Raw genomic sequence first — 19,664 nt, 5'->3', positions numbered from 1 at the left:
ATCTCCTAGATTATTGTGCACCAGATTTCAGACAGGAGCATTCACACCTTGACAAATGGACTGCTGATGACCAGGATTCACCTGATCTGCACCATAAAGAACACACACCATACAGTTCGGGCAGCTTCTTTAATGCCCTCAGAATAGATTTGATTCTTCAGGAATCTCTGTGTCTTTCATAAAGACTTCTGCTATGCCACAAAATAGATTAAAACTAAACATCTTGATACGACGCTATGACATTGTAGGAAACATACTGAAGGACTGCACTGTACAGTGCTGTCCGGGGTGCTGAAGGTTGCCAACTGGTATGTAGATGAGCTTCAAGCAGCACAATATATAATGAAACTGTGTGGAGTGGAAACTATTCTGATGACTGATTGATGAACCTATACTGTAGGTAACCGAGCAAAACTAATTTCCTTCAAATTTTAACATTTCGGCTGGATTTGGTTGGGCAGGAAAGCAGAAAAATGAAAAGAACCATTTGAAAACACTACGCAGGCTTTTCTGTTTTCACTTTCTATATCTCATAAAATTAAAATGATGAAATAAATGATCAGCACGTCATCGTGACATTCTGCACAACAGTTGGTCTGTCGACTAAACACCTTTCAAATCAATCTTTGTCATCTGGAAAGTCAGGAACTCAGTGGGAAACCAAGGGCTCCAACATAAATGACAGGTTGCTGGCAGCACCCAGCATCTGTCTGGTCTCGGTCAGAGCTACCCCCACGGAGGGAAATACTGGCTGCCAATGCCTGGACTGAAAAAAGTGCATTACAGAAAAGAGGACAGGAGATATGGCTATTGCCTGACAATGTGAAAAGGAAATTAAACAATGCTGAAACCAGACAGGAGACCTAGATTCTTCAAATGTGAAAGCCCGGCAGCACACATCAGCTAGAACAGTCACCCCAAAACACACGTTTGTCCAACGATCACGGCCCTCATGATCAGGGTCAAAAACATGAAATAGCTGTAAAGATGTGAGGTGTAACAAACTATCAAAATAGCGAACATGTGCAGAGCTGCTAATTAGAGAAATTTGAGTGTTTTGTTGTTGTGGATCACACGCCGACTTCATTATGTTGTAAAGCAATAATGTGCTTGATAACGGGCCAACTCTCGAAAAAATGTGAGCATCAAAATATAGAAATATCAACAACCTTCTCTGTCACCTAAATCCTTTTCATAGCAGTGATTAAATGTTAAAATTGATTTGATAAAGCTTACAGCTAAAAGTTTTCCTAGGTCACCATGGGTCTCCTTTAATGCACTGAGTTCCTGTCACTCTTGTATTCATATGTCACCAACATAATGTGTGCGTCTCCTGCGGTCCGTTTGTTCCTGACTCTCTTTATAACTTCCTGCAGTCGTTGCTGTGGAACTAGCCCTGCGGTTTGTAAGAAAGCCATGAGATGGTTATGGAGTCAGGGTATGGAGACTGAAGTGAACTGAATTCAACATTTAATGTAGCGAGTTTTGAAATATTCCATTTGGCGATTGGTTATCACGCTGGTGCATTTGTTAAAAAAAAAAGCTATTTGGCTCTAATTCAGCTAAAGGAACATGAGCAAAGCCATCATTTCCAGTCAGTGTTTCTCCAGCTAGATACAGTTAAAGATGTTGACCTCAACAACAACTCATCAAAGTAATTTTAACAAACAGACACATCGAAAGATGCTCAAGTGTTGTTTTTGGCAGTGAAACTAGGAATACAAGTAAACGTTAAATCAAGTGTCAAAAAGACATTTTTTGGGCCAAGAACACTGAAGCAAAGAGGGAAGAAGGGATGAGGGAAGATTTTTCCTTCTTTCTCTCTGACCTGCCCGGCTCAAATGGTGGGGTTTGCTCAGGGAAGGGGAGGAGACACAGAATGGGGGAGAGGGAGGGAAAGAGAAAACGGGGTGGGACAGACAACCCCCCACCCCCATGCGTGCGCACGCACACACACACACTCCAATATGTGCAGACACACATGCACATGCACATAAATGCACACAGCTCTTTAAAGCCAAGTGGTTTTAATAGACATCCAATTACACTAAGAGATGACATCTGGTGGAACTGTAGCAGATAAATAAGGTGAAGGAAAAGACAAGATTCAGTCACCTCAGAGAAACTCCAGATAACTGGAGAAAGGACCACTGATAGAGATAGGAGAGAGGGAGAGGCAGAAAGGAAAGAGGGAGGGGGCCAAAGGAGAGGGAGCCACACACCACACGGTAGGAAAGAGGAGAGTCAACGCGCCGCTCCAGCACTCAGACTCTGAGGAGCAAGGACAGAGGACAGACAAGGAGCTCAGCCACACTGACAGACGCACAACAAGAGAGGGGAGAAAGACGAGAGCTCCGGGGCTCAGTTACACACTCAAGTAACTTCAAACCAGCTCAGACAAAACCAAAGAAACAAAGAAGAAAAGAAGAAAGTCTGGAATCCCTCACTCCTGTTCTGTGAATTCTTTTTTTTTTCTTTTTTCTTTTTTTTTTGTTTTGTGGGTTGCCTTGCGTGGATTTCTGTGGACATTTTATGAGAAGCAGCATTAATTCGTCTTTGACTTTATTTATTTTGTACAAAGCACTTTGCAACCTTTTTTTTTAACCCTCCTTCTTTCCAGTGATCCTCCTCTCTGGTCTGAAGGACATACAGCAGTGTGGAGCAGCTTTGCACAGCATATATGAATGAACTGATGGTATGCCTTGTGGACTCGGGAACTGACAGTGTAGGTGTGCAGTCAAACTTTTAAACGGGATTTTTCTGGTGTTTCTGTCAACAACCACGACCAAAGAGTAAGAAGAGAGTTGAGGAAAGGGCACGAGGTAGTTCTCGCTGTGAGGTGATCCGAGTTATGGATGTTGACGCATTCCTGTGGCGCTTCTGAGGAATAAACAGCACAGCCGGGACGACAGTCGAGTCAGCCGCAGTCCTGCAGGCTTCACCACCACCAGTATCATCACTGATAGCGCCACCGAAAGCCCTGCACTGCAGTCACTTCACCTTCACCGCCTTACAAGTTTTCACACCCACAGCGCCAGTGAGGTTGCGGGTTCCCACACAGAGGAGGTTTGGGGGGAGTTTCTCCCGCTCTCGTTCCCTCTCCCTGCACCCAGCTCAGCATGCCCCAGCCCCTGTGCACCTCCACAGCGCTCCCAGCTCCACTACCATGTGTAGATGGACAGTGACACAAGGTGCACCGGTCGCCTGGTCCTCCTCCTGCCCCTGCCGCCGACCTCCCTCGCTCTTCCTCTCGTTCGCCTTCCTCCTCCTGCTTCTCCTGCTCGGACCCTCGTCATCCTCGCCGCTGCCCGCCTCTTCGTCAGACTCTGAGCAGAACAGCAATGCGCCGGGCGGGACGTCTCCCCACTTCTCCGTCTCGCATCCGCCACCTTACTCGTCGCCCGCACCGTTACACGCATCCTCTGCGAGGCTGCCACGGGCGTCCAACATCTCATCCTCGTCCGCTACGGTCGTCGGCCGCCACGTGCGGAGCAGCTACAAACATCTACAAGGAGACGTGCGCAGGAGGAAACTGTTCTCCTACCAGAAGTTCTTCCTTCGCATCGACAGGGATGGGAATGTTAACGGAACCAAAATCGAGGATGATCCATACAGTAAGTCAGCTCACTTCATCTGTTCATGAATTCAATGATCAACAGCTTCTTATAACCAGGAAGAGAACAGCTGAAGAGCAGCAGAGGTCAAAATACACGTTTCTCAAGCTTTAAATCACATTGAAGATCCAGAATGTGATTTAATTGCACCACATTAAAACTAAAAACAGCAGAAGACAGGCTGATGGTTCCTCTCTCTCTGTGTTTATCTGTTTATTTCGGTATTTCTACGCTTCCTCCACGGGCAGTCAAACACAATAAGACAGGTGATCAGGCAGAAAGAAACAACAGATGTGTTCTTCCACTTTCTTTACCGAGTATTCTCCTGACTACAAAGGAAAACAGTTTACAACAGCAGAAGAGCGAGAGACAAGAGGAAAGGAGGAGAGAAAATAAAATGAGCAAGTCGGGCAGATGCAAAAAAGGAGATGATCCACTGGAACCAATTAGAAATGGCCCAGAGAAAGTTCTTCGTCTTTGAGGAAATATCTAGAACAGTTATAACCGAAACCCTGAAGGCCAATGACAAGAACGGTGACTGTGCTGCAGTTATAATAGCAGTGGGCATATGCAAACTCTGAGGTTCTACCAGATTCATATGTAAAGTGATAACCGCGCAATTCAGACTGTTTCTTTTACTGCATTTTGCAAACCACAGAAAATTATTTGAATCTCTGTTCTGAAAAGGGTCACTGGGAACACATGCGTGTTTGTCAGAACCACTCAAACTCATATTCACACAGTTGCACTCTTTCACGGAGCGCAGAGTCGCAGGTCCTGTGCCGCTGGGCACTGGGAACCTGCAGACGTACTTCTAGAGCACCACGATGTGAAAACATACAAAGAGAATTAGAGTAATCTCTTGTCTTGCATCAGGGTCTAATATGCATGTCAAGAAAATCCATAAACAGGTTTCTCAAAAACAAACTCGCCTGCGACACGGTATCATGTAAATCTCAAGCAAGTGTGTCCAATCCATGCAAGGGCAAATAGAAATGCTTTTGAGGACTTGCGAGGCTCATCATAATCATTTATGGCTGATCCAGAACAGAAAATCAGCTGTTATCACTCTGTAAGTCCACATCTTTATCTTCTAGTTAAACACATCTGGAAGTCTTCCAAGACTGCCGCAGTCTCCTGGCCTGTGAGCAGCGTTGAATAACTGCACTGCCCGAGGGCACATTGACAGTAGTTTCTGAGGGAGAACAGAACATTACTCCCACATTTACCTGCCCAGCGCTCCATTCTGCCAGTTTTTGCTGAATTAGATGCCAGATCATTTCTGTAATATCACATGTTCTTCCACTGGCACGTTAATTCTGAAGTGCTGTTTTTTTTTTTTAAACGCGTCAGGTCGTCAGTGTTGCTGTGTGTGTTTGTAATCTTTGTAACTAGGTCTTTATCACTCGCACACCTTCACACACATGTCACAGGTTTTCGTGCATCTGTCTATGGTGCTGTACAAGCCTCTCCTGCTGAGAGTGCGCACACACACACGCACACACTGGAGCACAGAGAGGCCAATCTTGCACATGGCCTCCATATGGCAAAGCCCACTTTTATTAGGGCCAGGGCCAGTGTGAACGTGTGTGTGTGTGTGTGTGTGTGTGTGTGTGTGTGTGTGTGTGTGTGTGTGTGTGTGTGTGTGTGTGCCACTCAGACACCAAGGCTCTGCCAGACATGGCTGAAGGAATTTCAATTAGCGTCTCTTCCTCCCCTCCCATCGCCCGGAGTCCTCTCTGTGACACACACACACACACACACACACACACACACACACACACACACACACACACACACACACACACACACACACACACACCAACACATGAATGCACTTTTACGCACATGCACAGAAAAAGCTTGACCATTAAGGTGCAACGTGTCACTAACTATAATGACATCGGGTCAGAGCATTAGAGGCACAATCCATCAATTTCAACAGCTCTTACCGCATAATTGTGGTTCGAAAAAGGTAAGAACTTCCCAGAGGGGAGAAAGAACTCTTAATATCCGCTACTGGAAAGTTTGGCAACACTCTGAGTGAGCACTTCATGAAGCTGTATCTACCTGATAAAAAGCACAGGTGTGAAACGTTTCTCAGAGTTTCGGCTGTGATGAAACGAGGATTAAATCATGTGTGCATCTGCACATCATCAAGCTACACTGTAGGCCGAGATGCTTGTGCACGTATAGTGTTTGTGCTGCGTGCACCGGCTTTTATGTAGAACAATGTGCATGCTTACGGTAATCACGCACCGCCTCCTGTTATTTTGCGTGTGCCCAGGAATAAGCAAGGAACAAATTGTACCCTTAAAACCAAACAGAACATAATTAAGTACTGCCCCAACGTTACTGCGATGAGGGCGTTTTCCACAGGATTTACATGTTTTTAGCATGGCCTAGTGCTCATGGGTTTTCTGGATGACTTTGCGCAATTGTTTCATTTTTAATTCTTATTTTTTCAGCTCAAATATTGACTAAATCCGTCACATTTTCAAGCAGATGGAATTAAAACATCTGCCTGGGAGCAGCACACAGGTCTTTGTACAAATCAAGTCTTTGATGCAAGTTTGGCCTTCATTCGTTCAAGAGAATTGGCTCTTTTGTAGTCATGCAAACATAACATGTGCAGAAATATGTTTTCACAAAACAAACTACATACTGTTATATATCCTGAAAAGGCAGAACTATGCCAGTCCTCAAGCTGATGCACAAGTACAATCTGACAGTAGTAACAGAATAAATTTAAAGAAATATTGGGCTATTTTATGCAGACAGTTGCTCTGCATTACTTGTCTCAGTCATTTAGATTGAAATGTTTGAAGTATGCAGGAAGTCGAAATTTAAAAAAAAAAAAAAAACTCATTGTACACAAACCTGAAAACTCAAAATACAGTAACGAAGCATTTGCACTTCGTGACCTTCCAACTCGGGGTTCACAAACCCTGTTGCAATTTGGTTGAGCTAATTCAGCTGTTTATGTGGACAGGAAAGAGGACCACCTCCTCAAGTAATTATGATACTGAAACGGGGACAAATGTTGTGGTTATCATGGCGCGATAGTCTGGTAATGTTCAGGAGGTCACGCCGCAAATGAGCGTCATTAGCCCGTGTCAGAGGTGATGAAGAAGTTCTGGTTGTAGCTGTGGGGCTCGGTCACGCATACTCGCTCGTGCACGCCAGTGTTTGTCATTTTGCATGTGCTCGGCTACCAGTGTCACCTCAGCAGGCTTTCAAAGTAATAAGGCCCCTCCACTGTCGGCGTGGAAATCTGGCACGGCCGCCACGCTGATCCTGTCAGCAACATAAGCTGCCCTTCGTTTTCAAGTTCCTTCACGTTGTCCTCACACTGTCACAGCTTGTTTATAAACAAACGAATAAAGCAATGTAACAAACAGACATGTGTTTGCAGTTGAGCGGCTGGCTTGAGCAGCTCGATTACTACCGAACGGCGCCAACTCGAGGCCGGACCAAGTGTAAAAGCAGCCGCGCGCTCAACTATAACAATACTCGGCTGTTAATCAGTCGTGCCCCAACACACACACATTCAATTCAACAAACTACCGCTGGCAGAGTGTCTCACACAGCGGAAATTATTCTGATTTAGTGGAAGGTTTCCATGTATGTGCTAATTACACAGGTCTTCCTCCTCTGGTTTGACCTCTGCCTATTGACCCGAGTCAGGAAGCTTTGTTAATGGGAAGGTCAGCGCTCCACACAGTACATCACTCCTGGCTGCGCTCTTTTTCTGTTCTGTGACACAGTTCAGCTGAACTTTGCAAACTCACTGGCAGGTCTATGTAGTAGATTTGTGCTTCTAAATAAATAAATTTATAGTCAAAACTGATTATCTAATCCAACTTTGTGTTTTTTAAGCCAAATGTTCTTTATTACCATAAGTTTATAATGCAGTTGTATTAAAAGAAAGTTTTATTTCTCACATAACATGACATATTCTGCATTGCAAAACATGCAAATAAATTTAAAAAAGCAGAACACACCATACCCACTCTCGTCCTTTTCCTCCGCAGCACGAAACTGCCGGTCACTCAGCAAGGCTGAGAATGGCAAAGAAAAATGAAACAAGTCGTCTTTCTCTCTGAAGGTTCATCTCTCTAAAATCAGTCCCAGGCTTTTTTCCCTGCTCTTCTCTTTCTGGATGTCTTCATTTTGCGGTCTTTACTCTCTCCCCCCGGCCCTCTGCGGCAGGACGAGCGCGTTTCAGGTTCTCGTGGGAAAAGGTAACAGTGTGGCCCATAAAAGAGAGTTACGAGGAGGTACTAGATGCACCAGAGGTTAGTGTCAGCGTTGCTTTTCATTTAAAGTTACTCTGACATCTTCATGGACTCGTCTCGGCAGCAGCCGTAAATATAAAGCTTGTGCAAACGCCACAGTGGGGAGCCTGTTCAGGAGAGTCAGGGATCGAATGCTTTAAAAGACAATTTTACCAACACATGTTGCTGAAATGAGAACAAACACAAACATTCTGCCACAATTTCTAATATTAGCAGTATTGATTGAATTTTATCCGAGTGACTGACTGTAAACGAAAGAAAAGAGAAATTTCAAAGTAACACGTGAAGTAAGTTGACTTGTTCATTCATTCACCTTAAAAGACCTTCAAAGCAACAAAAACATGCTTGTATGAAAGAGCAGCTTTCGGTTCAACTATTCCTGGCTTCACGCAGAACATCTTCTCTGTGATGTTTTGTTAATATCTCAAATCCAGCCGCAGTCTGGATCGAATCATGTCAGATGTGATTCATGACTCCTTTTACCGTAATCTGTGGACTAAACACTGTCAGCTTCCCACAGAAACATCACATAATACTGATTATCTTACATAAAAACAAAGCTATTTTACTGCAGATATCCCTGTCTTTTGATAGAACAACACAAATGGTGAAACTTAATACAATCTTTCATAATTTTGGAGATATTCAGAGGCTTTGTTATGAGCTGTTACATAATCAATTGTCTGGACTGTGTTATGACACCACATCCTGTCTTTATTGGTTTCTGGCATTTTAACAACTGTCTAGTTTAGCTGATGGTCCACATGTTATTGTGATTAATTGAGGTGGGAGGCAGCAATGTATATGTTTCTGAAACTTTCTAATTTAAGATACAAAAGCATCTGTAATTTCCATTGCTATAGTGCTTTAAAGCAGCTGACTAACACCTGCACTTTAACTGGATGTTAAAGAAATGCTGAAGCATCAAATAGTCAATAATCCTGACTATTGAAAGTTTCCCAGCACTTCTTAATAATCCATTGTTGTTTTTATACTCATGAATGTCTCGGACTTTATTGCCAAGAGTCACTGAAGACAATGACAGGATCTGTCTCATTTTTCCATCGGTGTTTACATATTTCCTGTCGTCGTGGCCTGATATTTTCCCATAAAGTCGCTCCCTCGTCGATTAATGTGTCAGCTGCACCGAGACAAAAATAAGAGCCAGATTTCTGTAGGCAGACCAAGGCTGCCCTGCCACAAACCCAACCAGTCAGACACCACCTTCAACAAAAGTCTTTCAGCAGCAAATCATGTTCCTGTCAGATCTTGCGCTGCTCTGGAGCACTTCTGCTCTCCAAGGAGAAAATCGCTCCAAACATTGAGAATTGATTACTGTCCACAAAGACGCTCAAGTCGGACATCTTTGTTTTGATGGACGGGCTTTTTCATTGTGCGCTTCATGCAGAGGATTCCTCCAGACTGCAAACATGCATGCTGGAACATGGAGGGACGGGCTGACGCTGATAGACAACAAGTTCACCATTTGGGTGTGAATTATTATTTCCAGGCTTTGCAACAAAGTGCACAAATATTGTGTTGAGTGAACGATATTCTACACCTATTAGAAGGTTGAGGGGAAGTTTTGGACACATCTGTGAGTGATAATCCTGATGTCTAGCGTCCCCTCAGAGTCCATATTATCAATGTGGAAGGATATTTTACACTATGAGTGAAAACATATGGCCCGCACAGTGTCATTTTAAGTTAATAAAAAGTTTGTTTTTGTTGTAGTTGAAACACATCACAGCAATGTCCAGTTTGTAGTAAACAGGGATGGAAAAGCGGCCGCAAATGCAAATTGCAGGAAGATACTCTTTTCTGCAGCCTGATGTTGTAATGTCGCGTAATCTTGATGCCATGAAAGGCAGATATGATTCAAAAGGCTTTAGGCAAACATAAGAAAGAAAGACGGTATATGGACATATTAAATGGAGCCAATTTTTCACTAATTTTCTGGAAGGAATTATTCATATGCGTATCATACGACACCTTGGCAAGGCTTCCTTTAACAGCCACTTTGCAAAGAAAAAAAAAAAAAAGTACACGTGAAGCCCAACACTGAAAGTGTCCTCTTGCTGTTAGTCTAGCGCACGTGAACACGCCGAATACACGGCCAGTAAAGCAGTGGGAGGCGAGGGATAGCATCTGTGACAGATAACGTCCAGGACTCCACGTGCTGAAGGAGCAGCCGTCGCCTCACACCCCTGCTCCCTTCACCCCTAACCCTGCTACACACCACGCATGAAAGTGAGGCTCCTAATGGAGCCATCAAAGGTAGAGCAGAGCGCTCTGAGTCGAGTCAGAGAGAGAGAGAGAGAGGCATCTGGACATCCTGGCTGTTTGAACAGAGCAGCCAGGAATGCCAGCTAATTACTCCATGTGTGTGTGTTTGTGTGCGCTGAAAGGGTAGGAACGAGGCATGTGCAGCAAAAGGCAAAGAAAGTTAAAGCGGCGTTGAGGAAGAGACCGACCGAATAACATTTGTGCAAGTCTGTTCATAATTTCTGTGGTGTGAAATAAGATTTCTGAAGGCCCCCCCCCCCCCCCCACCCCGCTCCATCAGCACCGACTCAAACCGCAACAGTTGGGCAACAACGTCAAGCTGGCAGCTGAACTGTAAATGAAAAATGTGCGAAATGCAGATGACCGTCGCAGCACTCCGCCTGAAAACATAACTCCCGCCGTGACAGGCCTGTGAAATGTTTTGACAGAAACTGGCAGCTTTGGCACTTGATCGTGTTACAAAGTCAACTGTGTTCAAGGAATGACAATTTCTCAGGTGGTTGTGTTTTGTTTTGTTTTTTTTCTCCCCTCCTCTCAATCAAATTACCGCCACCATCGCTCTGAATTTCTCCCGGTTTCCTCCCGGCTGCTCCTGAACGTGTGTGACATAACTCGCCGTGGTCTTGCTGTGCGAGGTGAGGCGAGCTCAGGTTACACCGGTCGAAATGATGAGTCACAAAGCTTCACGCTATCTGCTGGGATTTTTAATGCAGATGATTTGGGAATAATCTTGGCTTTATTTTGCTTGGTAATCACACACGACTTGAGCTGAAGTTCTCAAGGCCATCATGTGATCGTTCTGCCTTTTATGGAGGGAAGATGAAGAGTAAAAATACAGTTGAACAGAACAATCTGACGAATGAAAAAACTAGTTTTCAACATTTTGCAAAAAGGGTCGAATATTAAATGTTTAACATGATTTACAACCCAGAAATTCAGAAATCTGTGCCCAACAACTTTTTCAGAAAAAAACAAACAAAATTTTGTACCACAGAGTCTAATTGTGGAAACATTTTGGCTTCAATGAAAATCAGAAAATCAGAAACAGCTCCGGTCGAAACCGTCAGCCCAGAGGACTTTGATGTGGCCGCTCGGCAAAAGATGATAATGTTGTCAACCACATCAGTCTGAACCGATACCTCAATGGTCCTGAAGAACACACAGAGCGCACTGTTTCTGCTCCATAACCAACATCTCCACCAGAAAGATGTTTTTCCTTTATGAGAAGAGGAAAGGAAGTGCAGCTCAAAAAAAAAAAAAATAAACAACAATCAAAAACAAAACCTGAATAGCACAAAGAAAATATTTTAATTCTGCTAAAACCATCAGTGGCTCTGAATGCTGCAGCTACTAAAAACATGTCTTTGAGCTCAGTGTTTCTTTGTATTTATTTGGCTCATAGAAGGAAAATGACAAAATATGAATATAGAACTCTTCTGCCTAATGTGCTCAGGTTTTTGTTGGGGGACTGATACGTCTCTATTATTCGATTCTATATTTGGTGAGAATGTAAGAATTTTTTCCACAACATGAATTAAACATGACGTAAAGGGGAAACAGACAGGAGTCAAAAAAAAAAAAAAAAAGAAAACACGCTCATGGAAGCTAAACTTTGCTGTCCGAGGTCTTATTTAACGGAAGTGTTTGACAATGACAACCAAGTAACTAACAGAGCAAATACTGCCTTCGAAATGACTTTTCGTTTATTTTTTGACTGCGAGAACACTTGAGAAGCAGATTTTTTTTTTACTTAAAATACATTATATGAATCAGTATTTCAACTTTAACTTTTTTCCACAGCCATCAATAACGCTTTCTTGGCAAAATAACTCATGACCTTTATCCCATCTATAGACACAGAGCTTTATATTTGTAATTTATTGCTGATTTCAACATATCAGAGGTCTGCTCTTATTTAAGTTCTCCATTGTTCTTTTTTTTTTAACGCATTTTCTTCTGAGCCTTCAGTGGTTGCGTTGATGTAAAGGTTCGTGTCACAGGCAATACGAGGCATCGTCAGTCACTCTGCAGAGTGCTAAAAAGAGAAAAATGATCTGTGTTCAGACCTCAGCTTGTGAAACTGTGTCCTTAAATCTCACGGTCATTGCAGGGGTCATTTTTTCCTTCACTAAAAAATGCATGACTTGGATGTCACATTTTGCATTTGAAAAGAGATTAAGAATTATTTGGTGGAACCAACGCAGGAGTTCATCCAGACTCCAGAGTGTTGGACGCTGAATGAAAGATTCCAGCCCTTTTTTTTTTTTTTAACTCTTCCCACTGAGGGGAGTTCATGACACTAAGTAGTCCTCAAGTGACAATATTTCACAATGCCAAGCAAGACCTCTGGAGGCTGGAGGCACGCGGTAGACCCACTCACAGCTGGTCATCATGTCGAGGTCACAAAGTGAACAACCGCAGTATAATCTTCAAAAAAAGACCCTGGATAAACACTGGAAACATTTTCACAACCTCCCTTAACCTTTAGGTTCAGCTGGAGTCTCACTGACCATGTTTCCAAAAGGGCTGGTTGGAGGTCGACAGGAGGTCTGTCTCTGTGTGTGCGTGTGTGTGTGTGTGTGTGTGCGCAAGTGTGTGTGTTCCTGGTTAAGACTGAGCTTTAAAACAAGTAACACTCATGCTGCCTGAATGAAGCCAATAATGTGGCCATCAGAGTTGAAAGTAAAGGTGAAGCATTTATTCATCTTTGTTGCTGAGTTAGTTAAATTTACAAGTAGTCGATCTAATTCAATAGAGGCAAATAATCGTTTGTTTTTACATCGCTATGCTACAGTAGTCAATAATCTACAGTGTGAGTCCAGGACCGGAGACCAGAGGATTTGAACATCAGCCAAACACTGACTGTGCAGCTGAGCTGATGGTTTGAGCTCTCGTCTCACGGTGGGAACATTACCAGTTCCAGGCTGAGTTCTAGGATGATGAATGGTGATTCTAAATTGGCCATAAGTGTAACTGAGCATGTGTGGACGTCTGTCTCCCTGTCTTCTGTCCGGTGATGGACTGGAGAACTGCCTTCACCTAAAGTCTGCTGGGATGAGCTCTGATGCCCCTCGACCCTGAGTTAGATAGAAACTGTAGACTTAACTAGCTGTTCGATGATCTTAATGCAGCTACCAGGGTTCAAATCAGCGTCAAGATTTAATCATAATGATCCACCAAGACCATTTGTCAAAAATCTGATTCCTTCAACGCTCAAATTCACAGTCAAAATCAAAATATAGACCAAAGAGACTGTTTGTTAGAATGCAAATGCTCATCAATAAAATCCTGTGAATTCAAGTGTTAACTGTCAGACACAACGAAACTGGTCTGACTTTTCAGTATATTTTTTTTTTTACTCATTGCAATGAACAAATTACACTTTTACAATAAAATCTTTCACAGACATAAACATAATGTACATAATATGAGTAAATGGTAAATTTGGCCAGCGACTGTAGAGTCTCTGACATTATGTCTGCATGCCAGTGGGCCGCTGCAATGCAAGTCATGATAAAGCAGATAACCTGGTAAAGCTTAAGTTCCTTTCCAGAGACTATGTTCTCGGCAAAGAGTTGAATAAAATGTGTTTCTGTGTCGTGCCAGAGGAGTATTTCTCGGATATCAACATAAAATTAAATTTTGCACATGTCACTCTGGAAAGGTCCCATAAATCTGTGTGGAACAGAGAGGAAACATTATTGTTACTCAAATTACAAATTAAATTAAAAATGATGCCTTGCCATGTTTTCTGCACTGTTTCTGCAGTTTGCAGTTTTACTGCTGCTCTTCTATTTGTGACTCTCCTTTTCTCGTTTGAAGCCCTTCTGCTGTACATTAGACTTATAAATCATCTCCAAATAAGAAAAATCTCTCATACAACAGCCACTCCTCCAAAACTAAATAAAATCTGCAGTAAATATGCACTCTTTTATGCATCACTGCAGTAAATAATTCAAATTCTGGATGGAAACCTCACTAATAAACTGTACCCCACAGTTCAGTGAAACCACACAAAGAACAATCATCTGCATGGATTTCACATTAAGAACACGAGTATTATATAGACCACTACTATGATAATATGAAGTCTCCTGTTGGCAGATTTCCTTGTCTAATAAGGGTTTGACTGATGGTGAAGTAAATCAAAAAAACTGCTGTGAAACAACTGAACGCTGCGACGACCTTAATGCAGTGGTTTGGTTTTTGTTAGAAACCAGGTTATATTTACTTCAGCCTGCAGCGGAGCGACTGTCACAGTTTGGTTTGATTTAAAAAGCATGTTGGCTTGCTGCTATTAAAGCTGCAGTTTTTCCTTGCCACACAGGTGTTTGGCCTTGGTAGATCTTCCAAAAAAATGTTGATAGCAGCAGCAACTATGTACTTTTAAAAGTTGGATTATAAACCTTTTTTCCCCTCTTTATGCTTAAAAATTCATAATTAAGAGGCTGGGCCGTGATCCACGAGGCACACGGAAAGAAAATAGAACCTGGGATGCATATATTAAACCCTCAACATAATAAAATAGCTTAAAGGGCAACAGAGGCCAAGCACCAAAGGTTGAAGCGTATTGCTGTGCGTGAGTATGTGTTTATTACAGCAATCTGATTTGACACAAGCCAAGGCCCTGTTCTCTCCTGTCAGAAACTGCCTTGCAGCAATCAAAGCCTTTTGTTGCAGTTATCCTTTTTAAACTCAGGGGCAGATAGGCTCCGTCTTGTAAAAGGGCCATAAAACAGCCCCATGTTTTCGGTTTTTGACAAACCGCATCGAATGGGGGGGGGGGGGGGGGGGGGTCTGAACAGGTGGACTTGTCTTTTTTTTTTAAAGGATCACAACTGAGAAATGTGGAGCACCAAAATGAGACATGTTGAAATTCAACTGAACAATGTCTCACTACTTTGAAGAAATTATCACTGCAAAATAATCAGTCTTCTCTGTTGTGTTCATCAGATGACTTCTTCAGCATTTTCTTTCATTTTTCTAATCACAAATCCTCTCAGGATTTTTTTCTCCTGCCTTCCCCAAGTTCCAGTATTAGGAAAGCTTGAGTTTACCTTGTAGTAATTTCAGGTGGGCTATTGCCACTACTATGAATTTCTTTGAAGAAACGAAGCTCTAAAGACCGTGGATATATTACTCCTGTTTCATGCTCTATCCCAGCTATTCCCACAGCCAAGCTTCACTTCCTACCGGCCCCCTCCAGCTAATCCCCCCCAAACCCCTGATAGTTTTATGGCTTGGTGTAACGGACTTTAGGATGAGAGAAGAAAGGGCCGGCGACCACAGCTTAAACCAGTAATTGGTTCAGGCTTGAAAGGCGATACGGACACCTTGACCTCTTGGCCGTGCGGCAGCCAGAGAGCTGCTCTCCGTTCTGTCCGTGTGTCTGCCTGCGCACTCCCCTGGTCAGAAAAACAAACATTTGAATGCAGAAATATTTCTTTCCTGGCTTACACCTTGGTCCCAGGGCACGCAGCCCGCAAACCAATCAGCAAATGAGCAGGGGGCAAGAGGCCGGTCTGAGGTCTGACTGTCACATAGAGAGCGGAAAAAAAAAGACAAGACTGGGGTTTATGTGCGAGCAAGAACCTGAGAAGATGCAGGCTTCCCTTACAGTATTTTGGGAGCTTCTATTTATTTATTTTTTTGTTGAATATAAAAGTCAGAATTCCTCTACAAGGAACTGCAAGCTTTTCTTCATTTTCTACAACTATGACTTTCAAATACCTACTGATATGACGCTTCATTCCCTGTTTTTTGGATTGGATTGGATTTATTAATTCAAGCACTTAAGAAAAAGTCTGTTTGTCAAAACATAATGTTGGTTTCAGCTTCAAAGGTATTTCTGTCACATTGTGCATACATGTACAATAGACGGTTGAATGTGACCGCTCTGCCTCTGTGTCCCCGCTGTATCAGGTATTCTGGAGATCAAATCAGTGGACGTGGGAGTGGTGGCCATCAGGGGGCTCAGCAGTAACCACTACCTGGCAATCAAGAAGAACGGAGTCCTATACGGAGCGGTGAGTCGCAGCTTTAACACATTTTCAGAATGAGCTCAAGTATTTGTAACGCATCAGTGAATAAGTGAGTGGAAGCAGTTTAGTTTAGATGTCTTGAATGTTGGATGAAAAACAAAACTTGGCTTTAAGAGTTATGATTCTAAAAAAAGGAAGAGAGCTAAGTGGATATGAGCTCTCCCCTCTGCTATCTACCTCCTGTCTCCTCTCCATTCAGAAACAGGAAACACAATCCTTCAGTTTCTCTATTCTCCTTTGGTCCCTCTGGGGAGTCCAGCCCTTGTTTCATCAGTTTTTTTGTTTTTAAATCCCTTCCTCCCTCCTTGTCTTCATCTCATTCTCTCCATCCTTCTTTCCTTACATTAGAAAGGCCCAATTTTTAGCATGTCTCTCTAGAGTCCCACCACAGATGAAATGACAGACGATAGAAAAGAAATCCAAAGAGGCATTTTGTTGCACGGCCCGACACTGAATTCCCATGACGTCTTCAGCTCAGCGCAACACAAGCCGCGAGAGCTGCTATTCGGTTACAGCTGACGGCTTTTACACAGTGACCTCTTTATCTGGCGATAATCAAGTGATGGATTGTTTTGATGCATCACTACATGTACACAATTTTAACCACCAATTTCATCAATAAAGAAACCGTTGTGTTGTACCAAGCACCGGTGTGAGTTACAGAGCTGCACCGTTTTGCAAAAAAAAAAAAAAGAAAAAAAAAATTCTCAATTTGCTTTGGGAACATTCAGTTTTACTTCTGGAACCAATTCGAACAGCTGTGACCAGATGCAGAATGAGAGCGAGACAGAGACGCCGAGCTCGAGTGTGTTTGCGCATGAAGCGTATGCGCGTGCACGAGCGTGCCTGCGAATGTCAACTGCATCAAGTTAGCTGGCTGCTTAAGAGTGACGTTCGCCTCGAGCGCAAGGGCAGCTTCCAGTAAACTGACAAACCCTGCCCAGACCGTTTTCTGTTCACTGAGCAGTGGGTGGTCACTGCGGCAATGGAAGCCACAACCCTGGTGTCACGACGCTCCAAACAAGCCTGTATCTCTGGGACGTCACGTCTCCTCCTGACCCCTCTGTCCCTGACCCGTCCAGCATCAAACATGGCCGCCCTGCTGACGACGACAACAACAACACTTGCAGCAGTTGGAAAAGTGGTCCACTTTTTCACAATGGGCCTCGATTACGCAAGGGATTGTTTCTTAAGCAATAGCCGACCATTTGTTGATCCATACTGTCACAAGGGGTAAAGAGTCAACATGCCGTTGCGGCGCTCAGACGAGGGCCCAAAGGACAACTTAGTAAAACATTAGAGCATAGGCAAATAGCAGACAAAACTTGAGATGTGACTAAAAATACAAACTGATATTTTCAGTGAAAGAATTTGAGGTGAAGAAAAGGCATTTGAAAGACCAAGTTCACAGAAAATTACATTTCTTCAGTATTTATTGCATCATGTCAAATCAAAATGCAATCTGGATTCATCCTCCCATATGTCAGTTGCATTGTTTCCATGTTTTCCTTTTTTTCCTTTATGTCACTCAAAGAGATTATTCTTTCGTGAGGAGCCGTGAAATTGGAAAAAGCTCACTATGCGTGTTTCCTCCTCCGCAGAGAGAATTCGGCCCAGATTGTCGCCTGATCGAACGCATCGAGGAGAACAAGTACAACACCTACGCTTCGGCCGAGTGGCGCAACAAGAAGAAGCACATGTTTGTGGGACTGAACGCCAACGGAAAGCCAATGAAGGGAAAGAGGACAAGGAGGAAACACACAACCACTCACTTCCTGCCCATTGTGGTGCAGCCGCGATGATTGGACCTATCCGCCAACCGCGGAGGAACTGGACGGCTTTTGGAGTTACAGTGACGGCTACATTGGACAGATCCGCTTCTGATCTGTATGATGCACTGACGAGGAAAAGAAAGGAAACTTAGAGACATTTCGATTTTTGTTGGATAAAGACATTTCTATTTTTAAAGAAAGAAATAAGATATATCCGTATACAATGTATATATTATTTTTTTTTTCGTTGTTTTAAGTTATAAAGTACACTGGCACAGTAAAATATGAAAAGAAATGACTTCTGTGCCAAAATGTGATTGAGCAACTCACATTTCGAGATCTGTGTACATGTGAAGTGTTTTGACAGGTAAAAAAAAAACTAAAGGACAAAAGATGTGAGAAAAAAGGAAAGTAGAGGAAGTGCGATTAGAGAGTTACAGAGAAAGAAAAGAAAAAGGAGAAGGAAAGATGGCAGATAGAGAAGAAAGCACCTACACAGGAGAAAGTCTAACACTAGCTTGTCTTTTTCTCCAAATTTATTTATTTTGTGTAATATTTAACAAAAAAACGAACAAAAACAGAAAAGGACAAGTCGCTGCCTTCTTTTTTTTTTTTACCATTTATGCTTCTCTTTTTAAATACTAATCATTTAAACCTGAATAAATATAAAGAATATATTTGTCTTTAACTTCTTTGACTGACTTTGGTTATTTTTCAAGCATCTCACAGTCTGACTACTTATTGAAGACATGAAAGTGAATACAGATAATGAAACACGCATGACTTAACTCACTTCAAACAACTGAAAAGATGGAAGAATGGAAGAATAAAACGATTCAAATAAAAGCAGGCCAGCTCAATCTTCCAAAAAACCCCCATCATCCAGTAACGACAGTGACAAAAAAGCAGAGTGCTTCCTGTGAACATTTCAATTGACGAGGCAGAGAGGGATAAAAAGGCTCAGCAGCCGCACACAAGCTGCCTGTTGCTGAAATAAGTGACAAGATAAACGCTGCTTTGCCTTACCTTTATGTGTCAGTTTTATGCTGTCCAGAGAAAATGTGCTCCAGATCACTGCAGGCCACGCGCACGTGTTTCAATACACATCTGAGGACAACCATGGAACAGCTGGAGATCCTTTTGGATCCTAAAGAGGCAGAAACACAAACAATCAACAGGTCTGTAATTGCTGGTTAGACATGGCATCTGCTCAACGCAGCATCATTCAAAGGAAAACCATCACATCTACACTCCTTTTTTAAAAAAAATATACTAATGAGTTTGAAAGAATCTACTGTTTCCCTTCAAAATATTTTGACTGTATAATCTGAACTTGCTACAATATGATCTGTGTAAAGAAAATTTGCAACAAACTCTAAAAACCAAGGGGTTAATCGGGAAATCTGTAAGAGATTAGACGTCTGAAAGGAGCCCAGCGAACAACCTGGCTGATTAGTTGAGGGGTCTTTCATTTCTCGCTGCAACAACCTTCTCCCTTACAAGTACACATGGCAAACATGGCTTCCTGGAGCATAAACATTGCCTTTTATGTGATAACAACAAAGACAAAACCGGCCTTTAGAAATGGACGACTAATGCACAGACACACACACACGGACACACTTGGGCAGCTCGATAAAGAAGTGTGTGTGT

General features: G+C 42.8%; 1 protein-coding gene across 1 annotated transcript; it reads left to right on the top strand.

Moving 5' to 3' along the window:
* Positions 1–2,899: 2,899 nt before the first annotated feature.
* On the top strand, positions 2,900–18,608 carry fgf10a (fibroblast growth factor 10a). Its single transcript, XM_030084993.1, has 3 exons — positions 2,900–3,614; positions 16,121–16,224; positions 17,841–18,608. Exons 1-3 carry the CDS (start codon positions 3,167–3,169, stop codon positions 18,039–18,041), a joined length of 753 nt encoding a protein of 250 aa, XP_029940853.1. The 5' UTR covers positions 2,900–3,166; the 3' UTR covers positions 18,042–18,608.
* The last annotated feature ends 1,056 nt before the right edge of the window (positions 18,609–19,664 follow it).

This window comes from Salarias fasciatus (assembly GCF_902148845.1).
Source record: "Salarias fasciatus chromosome 7 unlocalized genomic scaffold, fSalaFa1.1 super_scaffold_4, whole genome shotgun sequence".
Taxonomy (NCBI): domain Eukaryota; kingdom Metazoa; phylum Chordata; class Actinopteri; order Blenniiformes; family Blenniidae; genus Salarias; species Salarias fasciatus.
Note: the sequence above shows the minus strand (reverse complement) of the source record. Positions and strands in the feature narration are given on the sequence as shown.